This window comes from Thunnus thynnus, chromosome 9, assembly GCF_963924715.1.
Source record: "Thunnus thynnus chromosome 9, fThuThy2.1, whole genome shotgun sequence".
Lineage (NCBI taxonomy): Eukaryota > Metazoa > Chordata > Actinopteri > Scombriformes > Scombridae > Thunnus > Thunnus thynnus.
The window spans coordinates 33,677,028-33,695,894 of NC_089525.1; the positions used below are offsets into that span (position 1 = coordinate 33,677,028).

Consider the following 18,867-nt stretch of genomic DNA (forward strand, 5'->3'; position numbering starts at 1 on the left):
CACCGATGGCAGCGAGCTACCATGCAAGCTGCTGGTGCAACCATCGGGAGCAATATGGGACACTTCTACATGCAGACAGGAGGATCGAACCACCGACCTTCTGGTTAGCGGACGTTAGGGATGTGCAGAGTATTTGTATTTGTATCTGTATTTGTTGAGGCAGCAAAATTATTTGTATTCGAATAAAAGTGGAAAGAGCTTTAAAAATCCTGTTTTTGTTCCCGGTGGAATAGGGTGCTGTGTAGAGGACGGAGCAAAACCGCGTCAGAGCCGGAACGCGGCGCACACGCGCCCGGTGGAATCCCGGGGTAAGCCACAGCCACCACATGATGGATGATGATAATATCTCATCATCATTATTAAAAGTCCAATATGTAATCAAGTTTGTAGAGCTCATATCAAAACCAACGTTACGCTGTGTACAATGTTGTGTCATAGCTGGAAACAGGAAACAAACAGCGTCTCCTGTAGTAAAGTCCACTGTCCGTCCTCCCTCCTCCTCTGAACGAGGACATCTGTCCACATATATAAACGTCATCTGTACTGCATCACTGCTCCACCTCACAGTTACTACGACCACTAGATGGCAGCTGTCACTCAAACTAACTGTGGCTCGACTGATATTACGACCTGTTGTGATGTTTTTCTTGAGAGGACAGACCCGTGTAGACGAATAAATATCACATAATTACAAATAGACATAAGTTTAAGATGGATACCAACAAGCAGACATCCCCTAATTCTTATGATGAGGATTATTATTATTATTGTTGTTGTTATTATGATGATAAATGCTGTGACTCACCGATGAAGCCGAGCTGAGAAAACTCCAGGATCATCCACTCCTCCGACGGCTGCTGCAACGCAAAGTTCTTCATGGTGGTGAAGTAGTTTGGACGAGCGACTATATCATCCTCCAGCTGAGAGAGAGAGAGAGAGAGAGAGAGGGGCGGGGGTGATGGCGGTGGGTTCAATGTTGTCACTTTATTCCTCTTCTCTTTCTCTAACAGCAGTGGATCCAGTACGACACGTGTGTTATTATCTTTAATTAAACAGATGCAGCTAGTGGTGCTGGGTTTTCTGCTGAGAGTGAGACCTCCTGATGAGAGAAGACAGAATAAAACATCACTCACACTGAGGATTCTTCTTCAAATTTACTCCGTTTCACATGAAGAATATCTGCAGGATTTTTAGCATGTGTGTGTGTGCAGCAGACAATTAAAATGTAGAACATCGACACAGTCTGAAAGCACCTTAAAGGGACATATTCTGCTTTTAGTAGTTTTCTGTTATTTATTTCTTGTCCTGATGTTCGATGTTAAACATGATGAAAGTTCCAAAACTTGAGGTGAACGTATGAAGAAATGCCTGCAAGACAAAAGTCAGGGCTTCAGCTACCCTTTACAGATGCTTTTTAACTTTTTAACAAGATGACATCAGCTTGTCACAAACCCAGAAATGTGTAATCTTTGTTGCTAAGGTGGTTGCTAAGGTGTTTCCATGTGTTGTTCAGCTCCAACATGTACGGATGGATTTGACAAGTTGACATTTGGAGTAAAGAAGGAGAAAAAGAAGTGAAATCCTGCTACTATAGTTTGTTTACGTAGCCTCCGGAGTCGGAGGAAGCTTCCTGAAGCTGACCAATCAGAACAGAGTGGGCTCATCAGGAGGCGGAGCCTTAAAGAGACAGGAGCTAAAACGGCCTGTTTCAGACAGAGGCTGAACTGAGGGGCTGCATAAAGGACCAGTAGAAGATAAATAAGGAGTTTTTAACTGGAAATCATGTAAAGATATTCCAGTAGAGCCCCAGAATATAAATATAGAGCTGGAAATATGCAGAGTATGTCCTCTTAAAGCCTCAAAAGTGCAATACTAACGTGAATGAAAACATAATCAGCGATGTCTTCATTGAAAGTTATAGAAGTGTGAAATTATTTCAGACGCTTCCTGGTTCCTGCAGAGACTGTTAGTGACTCTCAGTTCTTTCTTCTACAGTTGGATCAACATGAAACTCTCCTGTTTGAATCATCAGAACAAAAGATGAACAACTGTGTGAGAAAAATATCTGGTTCTTTAGTGAAAAGTCGGATGCTAACGTTACTTTTTTATGCTAATGTAACTTTTTAAAATTTTTTGCTGATGTTACAGTAACGGTAAATAAGTAAAAAAAAGGTTTGGAAATGCAGGGATGAGTGTCACATACAAATACAAACAAAGGCTTATGGGTATTGTAGTCGGCCTATTTAGAGCTGTCCAATAAAATGACAGACAAAACCTGATTTCTCAGAAACAAAGTTGCTATATTTTGTACCATTTAAGAGATTTTTTAAAGAAAAAAATTGAAATGGGAATACATAAAACACCCCTCACACTTCACAACTTTAAAATCACAAGGTGAGATAATAAACCCTTCAACAATCCACCTTTACATACATACAGTAACACATAATGACTAGCATCAGGAGCAGACGGCCGCCTGCAGAAGACGCCCTGGTTATCTGGTCTACATGGCAGCTTCCTGACAGACATTCACATCCTCCACTTTTGTCCCAGGAGAGTCGACATGGGAGTAATTACCTCCTCCCCCCTCCCGTCACTACACACACAGCCGAGGCAAAACTCTCTGCAAAGTTCAGAGCGAGTCGAGGTGTCAAAACAGCGTGAGTCTGGCTCGGTGTTCCTGTCAAAATGCTTCGTGTGGGAGCAACAGCCGAGGCTCCGCCGCCGCAGCCAGCAGAGACGACGGTGCTGTGATTGCTCCATTGCCAGGAAAATAACCTGAGTTCAGCTCCGGCAGAGAGAGAGAGCAGCATTCAAGGACAGAGCCACATAAAGAGCCACACATCACATCTCGACAGAGAAACAAGACTAGATCAGAACATAGTATACTGCTGGACTGTGTATGATCAATATGAAAAACTGTGGCCAATTTGTCACATTGATAGTCAGCGCTCGTGTCTAAAATGGGAATTAATGGATATTAAATGTTCATCTGCAGTTTTCTGTAATGGTCCCAGTAATATTTGTTGTTAAAGTGCAGTGAAGTAGCATCACATGTTGTGGTTAAGCAATGTTTGAGTAGAAAAACAACACTTGGAGATCCTTCGATCTTCTGATTAACGGACAACCTGCTCACAGCCGTCACCACGAGACAAAAACAGAAATAAAAGACAGTTCAAAGGCAAATAAAAACTCAAAGTCCCTCCGATAAAAGTACGTTTTAGGAAGAGACTTCAGTGAAATCACAGACTCAGCCGACCTGATTTCCTCGGGCAGATTGTTCCAGAGCCTCCGGGGCCCCTCGAGGCCCCTCAGGGGGGTCCTGACTGCAAACGCTCTGTCCCCTCTAGTGTTCAGCCGGACCTCTGGAACAGATAAAAGACCTCTGCCCCGAGGATCTCAATGTAAGCAGCGACTCGTACGGCGCTAAGAGGTCAGAGATACAGCAGGGAGAGACTGAGATGTTCAGTCAGATCTTCAAACATCCTGCTGGGAGCCGACGTGACTGAAACAGGACTGGAAGCTCAGTTCTGCTCAGTCTGGAGTGGATCTACAGTTTGGTTCGGGCTTGATGTGATGATGGCGGATCCTTTTACTCTTCAAATATGATTTTTTTTTTTTTAAGGTAAGAAAGAATAAAATCTGTCAGTCTGTGAGGAAACTATGTATTTCTGTCAGATGTTGGGAAAACTGGAGGAGAGTCTGAGGTTTTTTTTCTTCTTCTTTTCATCTCGGACGGGAACAAAGAGTCTGTGATGAAGCTGCAGAGACACCTCCATTAACGCCCCCGTCAGTCGGCCCCACAATGCAACAGTTTCATCAGCCTCTCGCACCAGGAGAATTACATCACAGACGCTTTTTATTTTAATGGCCGTCCTGCTTTATTAGCTGCAGTACAGTGACAGAAGCTGTCTGATGAATATTTTACATCTTCACCACATTTAAATGTTTTTATTTAGACGTTTAGAGGGTTTTCTACTGTCAGTTCAGAGCTGCAGCTACCAGTGAGGACACATCGCTCATCTGTAAAGCTTAATTTAAAACGACATCAAGAGAATTACACACATATTTATTTAACCAGGTGAGTCCCAGTAAGGTTGGAAACATTTTGTACTGGTTCAGATGGCTGCATGTGTAACATCTGCCTCTCGCATGTTACATTAAATACATTAGTTGTGCTTTAAATGGTCACTATGTTTAATAGCAAAATCTTTTCATATAGAATATAATTTTGTCAGTAATTTTACCTTCATTTAATAGTTGTAAGGTGTACATATTTGTGCTATTTTCATTATTTTATGCTGTTATCTTATATTTAATATTTAATACTTGGCTACATAGTATCCATGGTAACGATGCAGCTATAAAGCATCACCGGGGCAACAAGTCAGACCGGCTTGTATCCCCCTGGTGAGTGTGTGACTGTTAAATGGAAACCTGTAAATAATAATGTATAGCTGACCTGAGAGAGACTTTATTACTAATTAAAGCTGCAAGCAGCGTTGGTCGGGACCTCGCTCTCTGGCCCGTCGGGATCAGATCATTTTACTTTTTAAAAATGAGGAATATTTCTTACAAGTGTGGTGTGCTTTTATTTTGAAAGTTTGATTGACATGTGTACTGTCAGGTGTGTAGAGACAATAAGTAACTGCAGCTGGACACAGAAAAATACTCATATATTTGAATGGAGAGTGTGAGTGAACCCACACCTTTTTGAACATTTACTGCTTCCACATAGTTTTAGATACAAACTTCATTTGAACTTTAAATGAGTTACGAGACTTTGACCTACAAATCTTGAATTTACATGTTTTTTCTATCTTTTATTGTTTTTGAGATATTAGAGTGTGAGTTTTAAAGTCTTTTCTTGCTCCTCCTGTGATTTTATAATGAGTGTGTATTGCGGAATGTTTCACAGCACTGAGGGAGTGACATCACCAGGAGCAGTTGGAGAGGAGGATTTTAGAGTACGCTTCTTATGAAATCTCCTCATAAATCCCATGACTTTGGCCAAATCTTACATTAAAAATCATATTTTATGGTAGGAAATTTCAATGCGAATCCATTGATACATTGAAAGTGGTCAGACTTATAGTTTAGACGTCAGAAGCCTCTGTTTGACACAAAGTTCATGCCCATAGATTGTCTCCCCATTGCTTTACATTGTAAGGGTGATGTAACACTGCAACTTTCAGGGCTTATTAAATCCAAACCATTCGAGTTATTACAAAGTTTTTAACAACTTTTTTTCAGCAAGGTGTCATAAGTCATCTATTAAAGTTTGAAGCCGATACCATTAACGTCCTCGGAGGAGACAGCGTTTGTTCGGGGTATGATTTGTAGGTCTTGATGAGACGAATAATTGAGTTTTAGTTTGATCTCTCTACCACATTCCTACGGGCCGTGGCAGCCATTTTTCACCAGACCTGATGTGCGTGTTTTTGAGCATGTTTATGGGGTCAAATTAAGGGTTTAAGTGGCGTAATAATAAAGAAAAAAACAAACAAACAAACACACAAAAAACAATAGGATCCTCGCCTTAATTTGTTATTTAACTGTTATTAAGCTTCGTCACAGAAATCATTTATTAGTATAGTAAGTTTCCTTTGATTATGATTTTATTTATGTTAAATAGTTTTACTGAGACCGGGCTCGTATCCCCCAGATCCCACAGTGCTTGTAAGCAATAAACAGACATCATTGAATCAACATCGGAGCGTCTTCGTTGGAGTCAACTGATGTTACTAACTGTCAGCCGTTAGTCCACCATCATCATCATCATCATCATCATCATCATCATCATCATCATCATCATCATCACAACACAACGCAGAGACTATCAGCAATATAAAAGAAACTTAACAAGGGAATTATAAACTTTGAGGCTAATATACACATTCAAAGTTAAAGACAAAACTTAATGAAAAAAATCTGATAACAAAAGACAAAAAGGACAAAAATAACTGAAACACAGAGACAATAAAGGAGCTAACACGTACTGGCTGTTTAAACACTGTGCTAATGTTTCCAGTAAATGTCAGTTCAGACTCAAATATCTCAACAACCTTCAGATGGATTGCTGTGAAATTTGGTTTAGACCTTTAATAGTTTATACTTTTTACTATTTTTGAATTAAAAAAGTTAAAATCATGTTTCCTCATTTGATAAACTGGTAAACGGTTAAAAGATTATATTATTATGGTGGCAGCTAATCTTAATGATACTTATATGAGGAGAATAACCAGCAGTGACTATTTAAAGCAGACAATTAAAAGACAAGTTCTAACATCTGAATACAGATAATTTAGTGACATTAACAGATACAGAGAGCAGCTCTAGTTGATGGTAGGTCAAAGGTCAAGAGTCAGACATCAGATAAGTTTTGTTTCTCACCTGGACGTAGTAAGTTCCTTTAGACTGAGCGTACATCATCAGGAAACAGTAGTCCAGGTTCTGCTTCGTCCTCCACCTGAGGAAGAGGAAGAGAGAAACAAGAACAAGAGAGACTTTTATCAGCAGAAGATCTAAAAACATGAAAAACTGCTCGTCCTGCTTCCTGTAACACACACACACACACACACACACACACACACACACACACACACACACACACACACACACACACACACACGCACACAGTGAGCTATAATAACAGACTGCTCAGTGGATAATTAGGAAAATGCAACCAGGGATAAAAAAAAGTCAATGAGCCATAAGATCACACACACACACACACACACACACACACAGGACGTTACATTGACTTACACTCATTTCCTTCACTCTGATGATTTACATCCTCACAACGTTGTGTTTAGTTTCTGCATTAAATAATAATAACGTCTATAAATAAACATTAAATCTTTATGAATAATGTGGTCACTGGTCAACTTCAGCTGTCAGATCATGTTTAATTCAAGCAGAAATGAAAACATTATTTTATTTCCTCTTGTTGTGTCGAGGTCGTTCATCACACGGGGAGTTTTCAGATTTGCCGTTTACATTTTTATTACTGAGAATTCAAACGTTTAATCATTTCTAGGCTGAAAAACATTTTGTCCCGCATGAACTGAATTACAAATGTTTTCATCAATTCTTTATTAATCAATCTCGAATATGGGAAGTTGTTTATTTGATAATTCTTACACTGAATGAAGAATGTAACAATAAAAATGTTCACTTTATTATTACCATGAATCAAGGCTTTAAGTAACACGTTTGACTTATTTTCTAAATGTGTTTCCTCCACATTAAAACATTTGAAGACTCACTTCTGCAGACTGGGACGTGACAAACTGCACTAGAGGACAGAAATAAACTTTACAGCTTGCAGTTTAGAAAAACACATTAACTGTGTGAACATAATCCAGACAGAGATTACGTCTGCCAACTCAGTGTAACTGAGGAAAACAGTTTATATGAACATAGTTCCTAGGAGACGGGTTAGCTTCTCATCTGACTCACAGCAAGAAACACAAAATAAAAAGCATTTTCCTCAAGTTTTATAATAGATTTCACAAAAACCTCTAAGACACTTGTTGCATATCACTGTTGTCACAAATGCATCATGGGAGTAAGAATAAACTGGATACAGTGGAAGAACATAATCAGTAGATCATCAGTTAAAAACTTTGCATCTGTCAACTTCAGAGATAAAATCTGAGGCGCTGAACATCAGTGAGACTATTGTTTTGATTAAAACTTTAACACCACATGTTTCCATCGATACCTGCAGCCAGTCGTAATGGAAAAAACCTCCGTCGCTTCATAAATGTCAGGCGGTCTCAGAAACAGCAGAAAGCAGCGAGCGGTGGATTGAATCAGTGTGTGTACAGAGCAGGTTCAGTAAACAGCGGAGCAGCTAAACAACAGAGCAAACACACACACACACACACACACAGGTCAATATTTACAGCAGCTTCACACTGAGCTGCAGCGCGCCGCCTTTTTGTCTTTATTATCATCATCACACACACACACAGCTGAACACTCGCACGCCGCAGCGACGGCAGATGTTTGTTTGTGTTCGTCAACAGATGAAGGTCGTCTGTGTGGACGTGGAAGATCTTCAGTCTGGATGTGAAAGTGTTTGTGTGGAGTCGCTGTCAGTCATCAAACTCCTGATTTCTGTCACTGTGATCAGATAAAAATACATCATTTCATACAAATGTTAAACACACATGATGCTGTAAAACAGCAGCAAAATGACTCCTATACAAATGTTTTGTGTTGGACTTTGAGACCAGAGACGTACGTTGTTATCTGCACACAGATTACTGTTGATGTTGTTGTTGCCTTAGAAAAAACAACTGGCATCAGCTCATCATTTCTGTTCAACTATTTATGTGCATAAAATATATCTGTTATGTTTGGATTAGACTCAAGTTGTGGAATTAAAACAGAAATTGAATAATTCGCACATTAAAATGTAATTTCTGGTTTATTGGACATAATTTCAGCACGTTGTAACCATGGCGACAGTATACAAGTAACATATTAACTGGGATTTACATGAGCTGTGTGTTTGTATTTTGTTATCTACAGTAGATTTGTGAAGAATTCTGCTGCAAATTATTAATATTATTTGTCAGGGGATCAAATATATATAGAATATTCTGGAGGGCCGGATTTGGCCCACGAGCCACTATTTGCCCACCACTGCTGTATGAGAAACATGCAGCTCCTGATTGGTCAGAATGAAACACGAGGATTTAATGCAGAGTTTTTGAAAGTCAGAGAGATTTAACTTGTTTGTAGATTATAAATCTTTATTTTAATGACACTTGATGATTATTTTTTATGCTAAAGTTACTTTTCTTATTTCTAACATATTCTTACTTTATTTTTCATGCTAACCCTACTCTGTATTTTTACTTTTACTTACTTTAGTCAGCATGATGTATTTGTAATAAATGTATAAATTCTAGAAACATTCTTTTTATCTTCTATCTTTATTTATAAGTTTATAATCACCATTAGATGAAGATGAAGATGAAGATGAAGATGAAGATGAAATGATTTTTCGGACTATTCGTTATTTGATAAATGATTCATGCAGTTAATCTGAACAAAGACTCAGTGAGGAGACGATGTCCTGACTGATGAAACATTAGCTTATCTGAATATGTAAACAACAACAACAACAACCCCTCAGTGCATATTTGTTTGTGTATTCAACACATAAAGCTTCTTTTTGTGTTTTAAGACTTTTATTTGTAATGTTTCAGTACTTTTACTGCAGTGAAGGATCAGAGTACTTCTCACCCCCCAGCTTGACCTTTGACCCTTCAAACAGGCTCAGTAGTATCAGAGCGCTGCTCTTTGTGGAGGTTTATGCAGCATGTGATGAACACATGATGTCTGACTCCTTCAGCCCTGCAGACAAGAAACCCCCTGCACCCCCCTCCCCCTCTCTGTGGTCTCTTATGCTTTATTGTGCCATAAATACCTCCCCCTCCCCTCCCCCCCACCCCCAGCCTCCACTCATCTCCTCACATAGTAGTTTATCCACAGTTTAAAGTGTTTTTTTACTACAGGGAGTCAATAGCCTTTTTATACGCCCGCTTAGATCTAAAAACAATCCCGAGGAAAAGAGCTTTTTATAGAAAAACAGTAAAGTTAACACAGACGCAGCCTCGTCTCACTCGCCGTCTCTCCCCTGGCGATCGACGAGGGGATTTAACACGACAGAGAAATCAGCTGGTTGATAGACAGACACTGAAATACAACAACGAACCAGTTGTTTTAAAATATAGAAAGAGAGTTTTATCTGGCAGCTGAATATATAAAAGCAGCAGGAGGGTGACCACAGTGTGATTCCTCACATCTTTTTTTTTTTTAAATGACTGGAGGAGCAGCGAGTTCACTGGAAAACACTCATTAGTCACTCAGGTTATGTCCAAGTCAAGAGTCTCATGTTCAAACCACCAAAGTTACAAAATCTCACGTCCACAGAGTCGTCTGAGAGTTCTGATCAAGTCTGAAGGAATCAGACTTCAACTTCAACTGAGATTTAAACAGGAGTGAATAATGAACCGCAGCAGTTTATCTACATGTCTGTTTACACCTCGTTCACATGTAACAAGGTCAACTGTGCAGCACACGTATTATAATTACACAAAATTAGTAAATAGTTAAATCCTGATGTGCTAATCCTCCAGGGTCAACAGGTGGAACATTTAAGGCTCCTACGTTTACTGTTGTGCGTGATGATGTCCCCCAGCTTTACCTCTCCCCTGTTGTTGTCATACTTCACAGGAGAGGTAAGCGACTTATTGTACAGTACAGTAACACCATTCTGTTATTTCATTTGTGTAGGAGGCTGAGTTAGCGTCACCATTGACCAGAGGATATTTTCTTGTCATTTTCTTCTGTCAGTTGCCGGAATAAACGGCGGCCTCCGACGAAACCCTCGTCCGAGCCTCTTCCTTACGACCCAACCCAATCCAAAGTTTTCACACAGTACTGTATGTACACAACCCGCCTCAAGTTTTAGAACAGTCCAGTTTTTCCAGTTTTATTGAAATTGAAGATAAATGTAAGCAGTGAACTGTCAGAGTTAAAAATGGATAAGCTTTTCTGCAGCAATTAAAGTAACAGAGCTTTGAAAGTTGATGCAAACACTTCCTACAGGTGTTAGCTGATTAAAGCCTCCGTCTAAAAAGGAAACGTGATGATCTGCAGCTGTTTTAGATGCATCCTGCAGAGCCGCGCAGCAGCAGCAGCTCTGGTTCATCCTGCAGTGAGATAACGATCCAGAACAAACCTCCAACCTGTCAGAACCACCATGGAACCAGTCATCAAGCTGGTTTTGGATGAACTGGAACCTGACTTCTGCAGCAGAGAGTTTTCTGCTCTGTAGAAAGAATAAAGTGAGTTTGCCTGTTTGGCTGCAAAATGTGTTAAAATTTAGATTCAATTTTGTTAAACTAAAAAATTACATTATGTCTTTGTGTTAATTTCCGAGTACATTGAGACATTAAACTGTTCAATACAAACTGGATAAAATGGAGCCGGCGGTGCAGACGATCATTAAAGTGCTGACGTCTCTCTGCGTCCTCAGGAGCTCCAGCAGCGGTTTCCTCTCTGCAGAGACTCGGCGGTGCGTTGAACACAGAGTTAATATGCGAGGTCACGACTCAGAGACTGGTTTTACTGTCCTCCGTCTCCCTCTGAGACCCGCAGCAGCAGCAGCAGCAGCGTGACGGAGTCCAGTGGGGAAACTTTTAACGGACGGACGCCGGAGCTGGCATACAAACACTCTGTTAAAGAGCGACATCCGTCCGTCGTCTGCTCGCTGAATCTTTGATGGGACATCAGAGTTTCACTTTTTGCATATTTCAGCTCATTTACTACAAAATCACATATTCAACACTCGACTTTTCTGCAGGTGCAGAATCAGTTTTTAGATGAGTTTCCTTCCTTCCAGACAGACATTAGTTTCAGTTCATTCGTATGAGAAACTAATTTAAACTTCCTGCAGAGCGATAATCCATCATAATCAATGTTTAATCAACTTTTTGTTTGCTCTACAGACGAGTTTAAAAAGACTCTTCTGCTGAATTTAATGAAGATTTTTGTCCTCTGTGATAAAATGAACCAACAACTGTTTGAATCATTTCACTTCTCAGGACTTCCTGTCAAAAATCTGCACAAACCTCCTCCTCCTCCTCCTCCTCCTCTTCCTCTCTGTCTGTCTGGTTACTGCTGAGTTATTTTCATCCTCTGAAGAAAGAGAAAACCAGCATAAAACTTCACATTTTTCCCTTTTCAAAGATCTGCAGTGGAGCAGAATCTTCCTGCAGCTTGTGTAGTTTCTCTTTCAGCTTCCTGCTCTTCTTCTTCTGCAGACTGTCGGCAGGGAGACGAAGGTTTTATAGACGTGTGAAGACGGAGTGGAGAGACTCTGTGCTTCATAATGAATGAAGGAAAGACTGAACAGGACTGTCAGATCTCACAGAAGAAGAAGAAGAAGAAGAAGAAGAAGAAGAAGAAGAAGAAGAAGAAGAAGAAGAAGAAGAAGAAGAAGAAGAAGAAGAGAGTAGTGGAGGATTCTGAGGATTTGGGATAAAAAAGAAGAATGAATGAACTGATTCTTCTTCATTCATCATGTCCCGATGTGTGTAAACTGCTTCTCTCCTCTCATTGGTCAGTGAGAATGTAAACGTACTTCCTTGTTAGTCCGTGTTGGACGGATGTATGAAGCAGAAATGGATACGGCGTTCAAAGGTGGCGCCGTTCATTCCTATGACAGTTGCTCAGTGGGGCATGAAATCAAATGTCCACCATGTTTCCATGAGCTTCCTCACGCTTTGGCGTTTTGGGCCGAGTCCTCCGCCGTCTGACTTCCTGTTGGCTCCTCGTTCACTTGAATGGAGATAAAACTGTGCAGCTCTTCTAGACTTTCCAAATGTTACCAAACAGATCAAATTCTGATTTGATCCATGTCTCATCTCTCATCTGTTTCAGATGTTATCACTCGATTGGCTGGGCGTTACCATGGTTATCAGCCTCATAGATAAGTAGTAGGTACATATCAACCCACTGGAACAGGACTGTGAAAAGGTAATATGTCACTACGTTACATTACAAGATAATGATGCTTTATGATGCGTCAGGTCGGGTTTAGGCACAAAAACCACTTGGTTGGGGTTCGTTAAAAGATTATTTTTAAATTTATCATTAGAAACGCAGTTAAAGGGATAGTTCAGATTATTTGAAGTAATATCATATGAGGTAGTTATCAATAGTCAGTAGATCTGGGTTGACATGCTCCCAGTTCAGAGTACTGGCACGGAAGCTAAGTGATGAACTGCTGCAGCAAAACGTATTTTATCCACCTAAAAAAATCAATATCAGATTAAGTTCCTGCTGTATTTAGAATATTTTCACTGCTTTATGTTTCCGTCAGACAGCCGTTTACATTTTCTCAACCGTAGAACTTCTGTATTCCTACGCATGCTGCAGATCAGCTGTTTGTTTCAGGAAGTGCTGCTGCTGTTTCCAGCTGTTTGAAATGTGTAGCAGGTTGTTCGCAGCTTCTTACTTGTATTTATTATCACCAGCGACACCACAGGAAGCTAAGCGACGAAACAGGAAATGGAACTGTGAGAAGATGAACGGGACGCGTGAGGTTAATAAAATACAATAAACTCATTTCAGCTTATTTCTTTCTGTCCATCCTTCATCCCTCTCTCCTCCTCCTCCTCCTCCTCCATCTTTTTTCCTTCCTTTCTTCATCCATCACCGTTCCTTCCCTCCTTCCTTCCTCTGATTCCCTCCCGTCCTCCTTCATTCACCTCCCTCTCCTCCCTCCTGTTTCCAAGGGAACGGGGCCAAAGGGGCGGAGCACCAGTTAACTGAAATGATGTCATTTCAATCTGCATATTGACCCTTAAAGGTAAAGAGAGAGTGTGTGTGTGTGTGTGTGTAAAAGTGTGTGTTTCCTTTTAAGGCGGCTCCGTCAAGGAGACGAGAAGAGGACCAATTTAAAAGTGTGTGTGTGTTTCAGTGTGTGTGTGTGTTTGTGTGTGTTGCAGTGTGTGTGTGTGTGTGTGTGTCTAGTTAGCTTGCTCAGCGTGCTTCAGAGCCTCATGAATTAGCCATGACAGGCTGACAGACGCCTGGGGAGCTGTTTTACACACACACACACACACACACACAGACACACACACACACACACACAGACACACACACACACACACACACACACACACACACACACACACAAAGACACTGAAACACACACACACACACACACTAAGAGACACATACCGTTACCCAACTTTCTCTAATTACTGGAGCTGATAAATTACACACATTAACACACACACACACATTAACACACACACACACACACACACACACACACACACACACACACTGATAAATTATTATGATAAACTGCAGTTATTTAAAGTTAGAAGAAGAAAGGTCGTCACTTTAAATCACAACAAAGTCAGAAACTCAATAAAGTGAAACTTATAAACTCAGTTTGGTGACATTTTGTCAGAACAGCTGATTGTGAAGACGAGTATCAGACATCAGGAACAGATCACAGCAGTCTTCTATCACAAGAAGACGTTTAGAGACGAATGACGTCTGTTGGTGGCAGCGGTTTTATTGACCTGGGACGCCACATGTTTGTCGAGGAGTCTGCCAGCTCCACCCAGCTCATTTACATGTTGAGATCTGATCAGAGCGCAGGAACAGCTGAGAAAACAAGAACGTGTTTCAGTTCCAGGAGTAAATCTGAAGACCCGGACGGATCAGATGTCATCATCCAGACTCACATCACATGTTAAGACCAGGAGGAGCCTTTACGGATGTAAAGAGAAGAAGTGTTTCCTCCTAAACTTCATTAAAACGTCACCAGTGTATTCTGCATTATCTCATGTTGTATCCTGATTGGTTGCACACAGCCAAAGTCATGACATCACTTCCTGTCTATCCTCTCTTCCACCAGCTTCTGTAACTCAACACAATCTCTCACACTGTTTCTTTCGTTTGTCTTTCTGGACAACTGAAGCGTTTATTGTCAATATTCTCTGACTGTGACGTGTGAGACGACCAAACAGGAAGTCACGACTCCAGAGATGGACTATACAGCTTTGTATTGTTTAAATGCCCCCAAAATACTTCGAAAAGATTTACACATGTTAACGAGGTTTTGATGAGGTTTTCCTACTTCTGGAACAGAAGCTGAAGCTCCGGTTTAACTTCGACTCTGTACAGCAGCAACTCAGCAGTGTCCTGAATATTTCCTGACGTTTGATTAAATTACAGATTTCTCTGGGTTTGATAATGTAAGTACACAACTCAACAACATATATAACATAGGTCTAGTTGTTTTTAGACATTTTAATGTGGAATAATTACATATTATACCTTTAAAGCCTTTACACACTGGGGGTGTTTTTTTCATGTGATTAATTCGCATATTTTTTTCAAACTGTTGTTTGTGTCGTGAGAACTTTCACACAGAGCCTGAATATTATGAGGCGAAAAAGCGACGTGATTTTTTCCGGAACAAGGTCGATTTTTCTGATTTTTCACACAGCGAATAAAAGCATCGACCAATCACAAAGCGTGATCTGCACAGACAGCTGTTTCACGGCCCTCGTGGGGTGTTGAGTATCCCGCTGTGTGTGTTTTTAACTTATTGACCATATCTATATTGATTGATCAGCTCTCAGTCTGTCTGTGAGCAGACAGGTAGGTTCACTCGCTACAGTTGGCGGAGATGTATCAGGTATCATCATGGATTTATAAATACAACCCGTGGAGCCGACATGCAAACTGTTTTGGTTCAGTAACTTTCTGTTTTCTGTATGTGTAAAGGCCTTTAGGGTAACATCCTGGTTTGGGTTAAAATGATCTGTAAAATGCAGTAAACATGTCCGGTTAACTGTCTTAAACATCACTCTCCTGCTGCTTTTGTGACTTTTTGCAACTATTACATCCACCCAACCCGCCTCTCTTTAATAAGCCACAAATCACCTTATAAGAGAAAATAAAGTCATCTGACATGCGTCACTCAATCATAACTACAGGTCACTTTTGGTGAATTTATGACCTAAATGGCGCGAAAAGCAAAAAATGCATAGTGATAACACATGAAATGACTTAAGGAACTGGAGTGTTATTCATTGACCAGACTGAACAAAATCACAGTAAAGATCATTAACTGTGTGTCTTCTGATCAAAGCTGAGAAGCTTCATCCAGCAGCTTCTCATCTTTATCTGCACCGAGCGTCACTTTGGTTAAAATGATCAACGTGTTGGGCAGCAGCTCGTATCAGCCGTCACTAATTAATGCTGTGAATCACTTGATGACAAAATGAAACTCGTCTGTTGTCGGTTCGTGTGTCTGTAACTCGACCAAAGATCCTCTGTGAGGGAAGAAGCTCCACTCTGTAACATCTCTGTACAATCAGAGTGTTTCTGTAGCTCCAACAAATCCGACAGAGTGAGACGTCTTCTCTACACTTTCACACACACACACACACAGTTGAACACACCTGACTCTCTCCTTCGGGTCTCCGAAGGACTCTCGGAGACGAGAGAAGTCCGGGTAGAAGTGGACGGACGGAGAGACGACCTCCAACAGACCGGACTGAATCTCTGCTGGAAAACTGAAGAGAGAAGAAGAGAGAAACACATCTCACAACATGAACCTGACAGTCACATGATCAGCTGATCAATCATCAATCATATTTCTCTCTCCTAGAAATTACATTTATATGTCTCTACAGTGTTTTCTCACAGTAATAAACAGCATTGTGTTGTTATATTGAGAGACCACATGAACATGAAAACACTGAAGGAATGTTTGTATTTCAAGACTATAAAGAGAGAAATAGAGAGAAAGAATGAAAAGAGGGACAGGAAGTGGTAGAGAAGGAAAGAAAAGAGGATCAAGTGAAGGACAGGTGGAGGTTAGGAAAGGGAGGAAGGAGGGAAGAGAAGGAAAGAACAGGAATTAAAGGAGGATGAAAAGAAGGACAAAGGAAAGTAAGAGGGATGAAGGGAAGGAAAGAACAAAATATGGAGGGAAAGGAGGATGGAGGAAAGAGGTAGAGGAGTGAAGAAAGAATGAGAAGAGAGAGAGGCAGTAGAGAGGAGGAGGAGAGGGTGAAGGAAATGAGGATGATGAGAAGGAAAGGTGGAGGTACAGGGAGAGAGAGGAGGAGGATGCAGGAAACAACAGAAACTAAGGAGATAGAGAAGGAAAGTATGATGTAGAGGAATAAAGAAAGAAGGAGGACGGAGTGAAGGAAATAATGAGCGAAAGGAGGAAGAAGAAATGAGAGAAAGTGAAGGTGAAGGAAGGAAAAATCATCTTGATCTTTGAGCGGAAAAATGTTTTTACAAAACGGTTCCTGCTGCTGCCGACAGTTTATCCTGCAGGCTGAGAGTGTGTGTGTGTGTGTGTGTGTGTGTGTGTGTGTGTGTGTGATGAATTAATCATGCATTAACATGCTGCACTTTGACTACAAGCTGTGAACAATGACACACACACACACACACACACACACACACACACACAGCTGTTCACACACGTTGTGATGATCAAACACCGCCGTGTACGAGCCGACATCAAACACAGCACACACGCAGAATCCCTTCTCTTGTGTTGGTTGCCGTGGTAACGGCATCATGCAGGTGGACTTACAGGCGCTTCAGGTTGTCTGCTACACTGCTGGCGTACTGCTGGTCAGCCTGAACACACACACACACACACACACACACACACACACACACACACACACACACACACACACACACAGAGAGAGAGGAAGACATTTTTAACAAGCGATACACATAAATACACACTAACACTCACTCAGATGTCAGCTGCTGTGAGGTGAGTTTGATTTGTTCATGTGTTGTTGGTCATGAAGTTATTTAATATATTTGTTGTTTGTGATATTTAAACCTGCATTCATCAGAAACAATAAGTCATCAGCTTTCAGGTTGAACTCGTTAGCAAACAGTTGCTTAATTAAAGGATCTCAGAGACACAGTGTGCTGTGCTTAATATCCACATATTTCAAAATAAAACTTTATTACATCCATGAGACCCACAGTGAGGGTGTAACGCAGGACCAGAGGACGGCATGAGGGGGAATTCTGTTAAATATTGAGAGCACAAATTATTAAATCCAGAGGCACAAATTATTAAACCCAGAGCAGGAATTAGTTATTCATTTCTCCACAGTCCCTCCAGGGCTTCGTTCTTATCTATCCAGCTGCTAAAAAAAAGTATTTTTAGAGAGAAAATCAACTTGTATTAATGAAAACAATATCTGATCACTGTGATGTAAAGCGATATCGGACGGGGAGGTTTGGTTGGTGTTGAATTTTGAATTTGACCGTCGATGAACTTTCTCTGTTTAAGTTATAAAATGCATAATTTGATTCAAATGTCTCCTCAGTGTTTGTCATCCATCACCTACTAACCCATAATAACACACACACACACACACACAGACACACACACACACACATACACGGTCAGCTGAGATCATCCATCTCTGCACCAAAACAACACACTCACACACTCACACACACTCACACACTCGTTCCTACTCGAACATCAACAACAACTTGAGCAATCGATGACATCACAACCCGAACGGGCTCCCTCTGGGATTCCAATCATGTGGCTCCGAAGGCGTCCAGGCAGCGAGGTCGCCCCGAAGTCACGCATGTTTCCACCGGCACAGCGGAGCCTCGGCCCGTGGTTTGTTTTGGTGTCCTGGAGGTGCCAGCTGGGTGGAGCTTACCGCGGAGTTGAGTGTTAATGAGGAGCAGATGGTTTAGAGTTTAGAGCTTTTCACTGTCAATATGTACTGAGAGACCTTCTCTCTGTGAGCTTCTGATGCAGATGCTGAAACTGCAGGAGGAAACTGTTTTTAACCAGAAAGTAAACAAAACATGACAGAAATATTCTCCAATATTCAGAGTTTTTGTTAAAAAGGTTTTCTTCCCAAACAGAGACAACACTTGGAGCATCACAGGAGCCTGAGAGAAGCTCTTCTGAATCCACGCTGAGATGTTTTTTTAGTTGTTTGAATGAAGAGCTGCAGGAGTTTGTCCAGTCTGGCAGAAATCAAAACGTCCATCTCACATCCAGCAGGTTTCCACTGGCAGCAGCTGAACTCCAGCTGCACCCGGCGTCAGCTTCAGGACTGGACGCAGTGATGAAGGAACTTCTGACGGAGCTCGAGCAGTTTGAATCTTTTGGTCCAGAACAAGAAACGTAGAAAAAAAGATGTGTTGTTGCCTCTGAGTTCTGGTCTGTTTCTTGACTTCTTACTAACAAATTAACGGCAGCACCTTGTACGGTGGCCCTGAGGTGCAAAA

General features: G+C 41.0%; 1 protein-coding gene across 1 annotated transcript in view; it reads right to left on the minus strand.

The window, feature by feature from the left end:
- mgat4b (alpha-1,3-mannosyl-glycoprotein 4-beta-N-acetylglucosaminyltransferase B) overlaps positions 1 to 18,867 on the minus strand; it is a 105,720-nt gene that overhangs the window by 29,414 nt on the left and 57,439 nt on the right. Inside the window, exons 5-8 of the mRNA XM_067598209.1 lie at positions 17,174 to 17,220; positions 16,020 to 16,133; positions 6,394 to 6,469; positions 806 to 920 (exon numbers count right to left, since the gene is read on the minus strand). Of these exons, the coding sequence (XP_067454310.1) occupies positions 806 to 920; positions 6,394 to 6,469; positions 16,020 to 16,133; positions 17,174 to 17,220 (352 nt within the window). The remainder of the gene's footprint in view (positions 1 to 805; positions 921 to 6,393; positions 6,470 to 16,019; positions 16,134 to 17,173; positions 17,221 to 18,867) is intronic.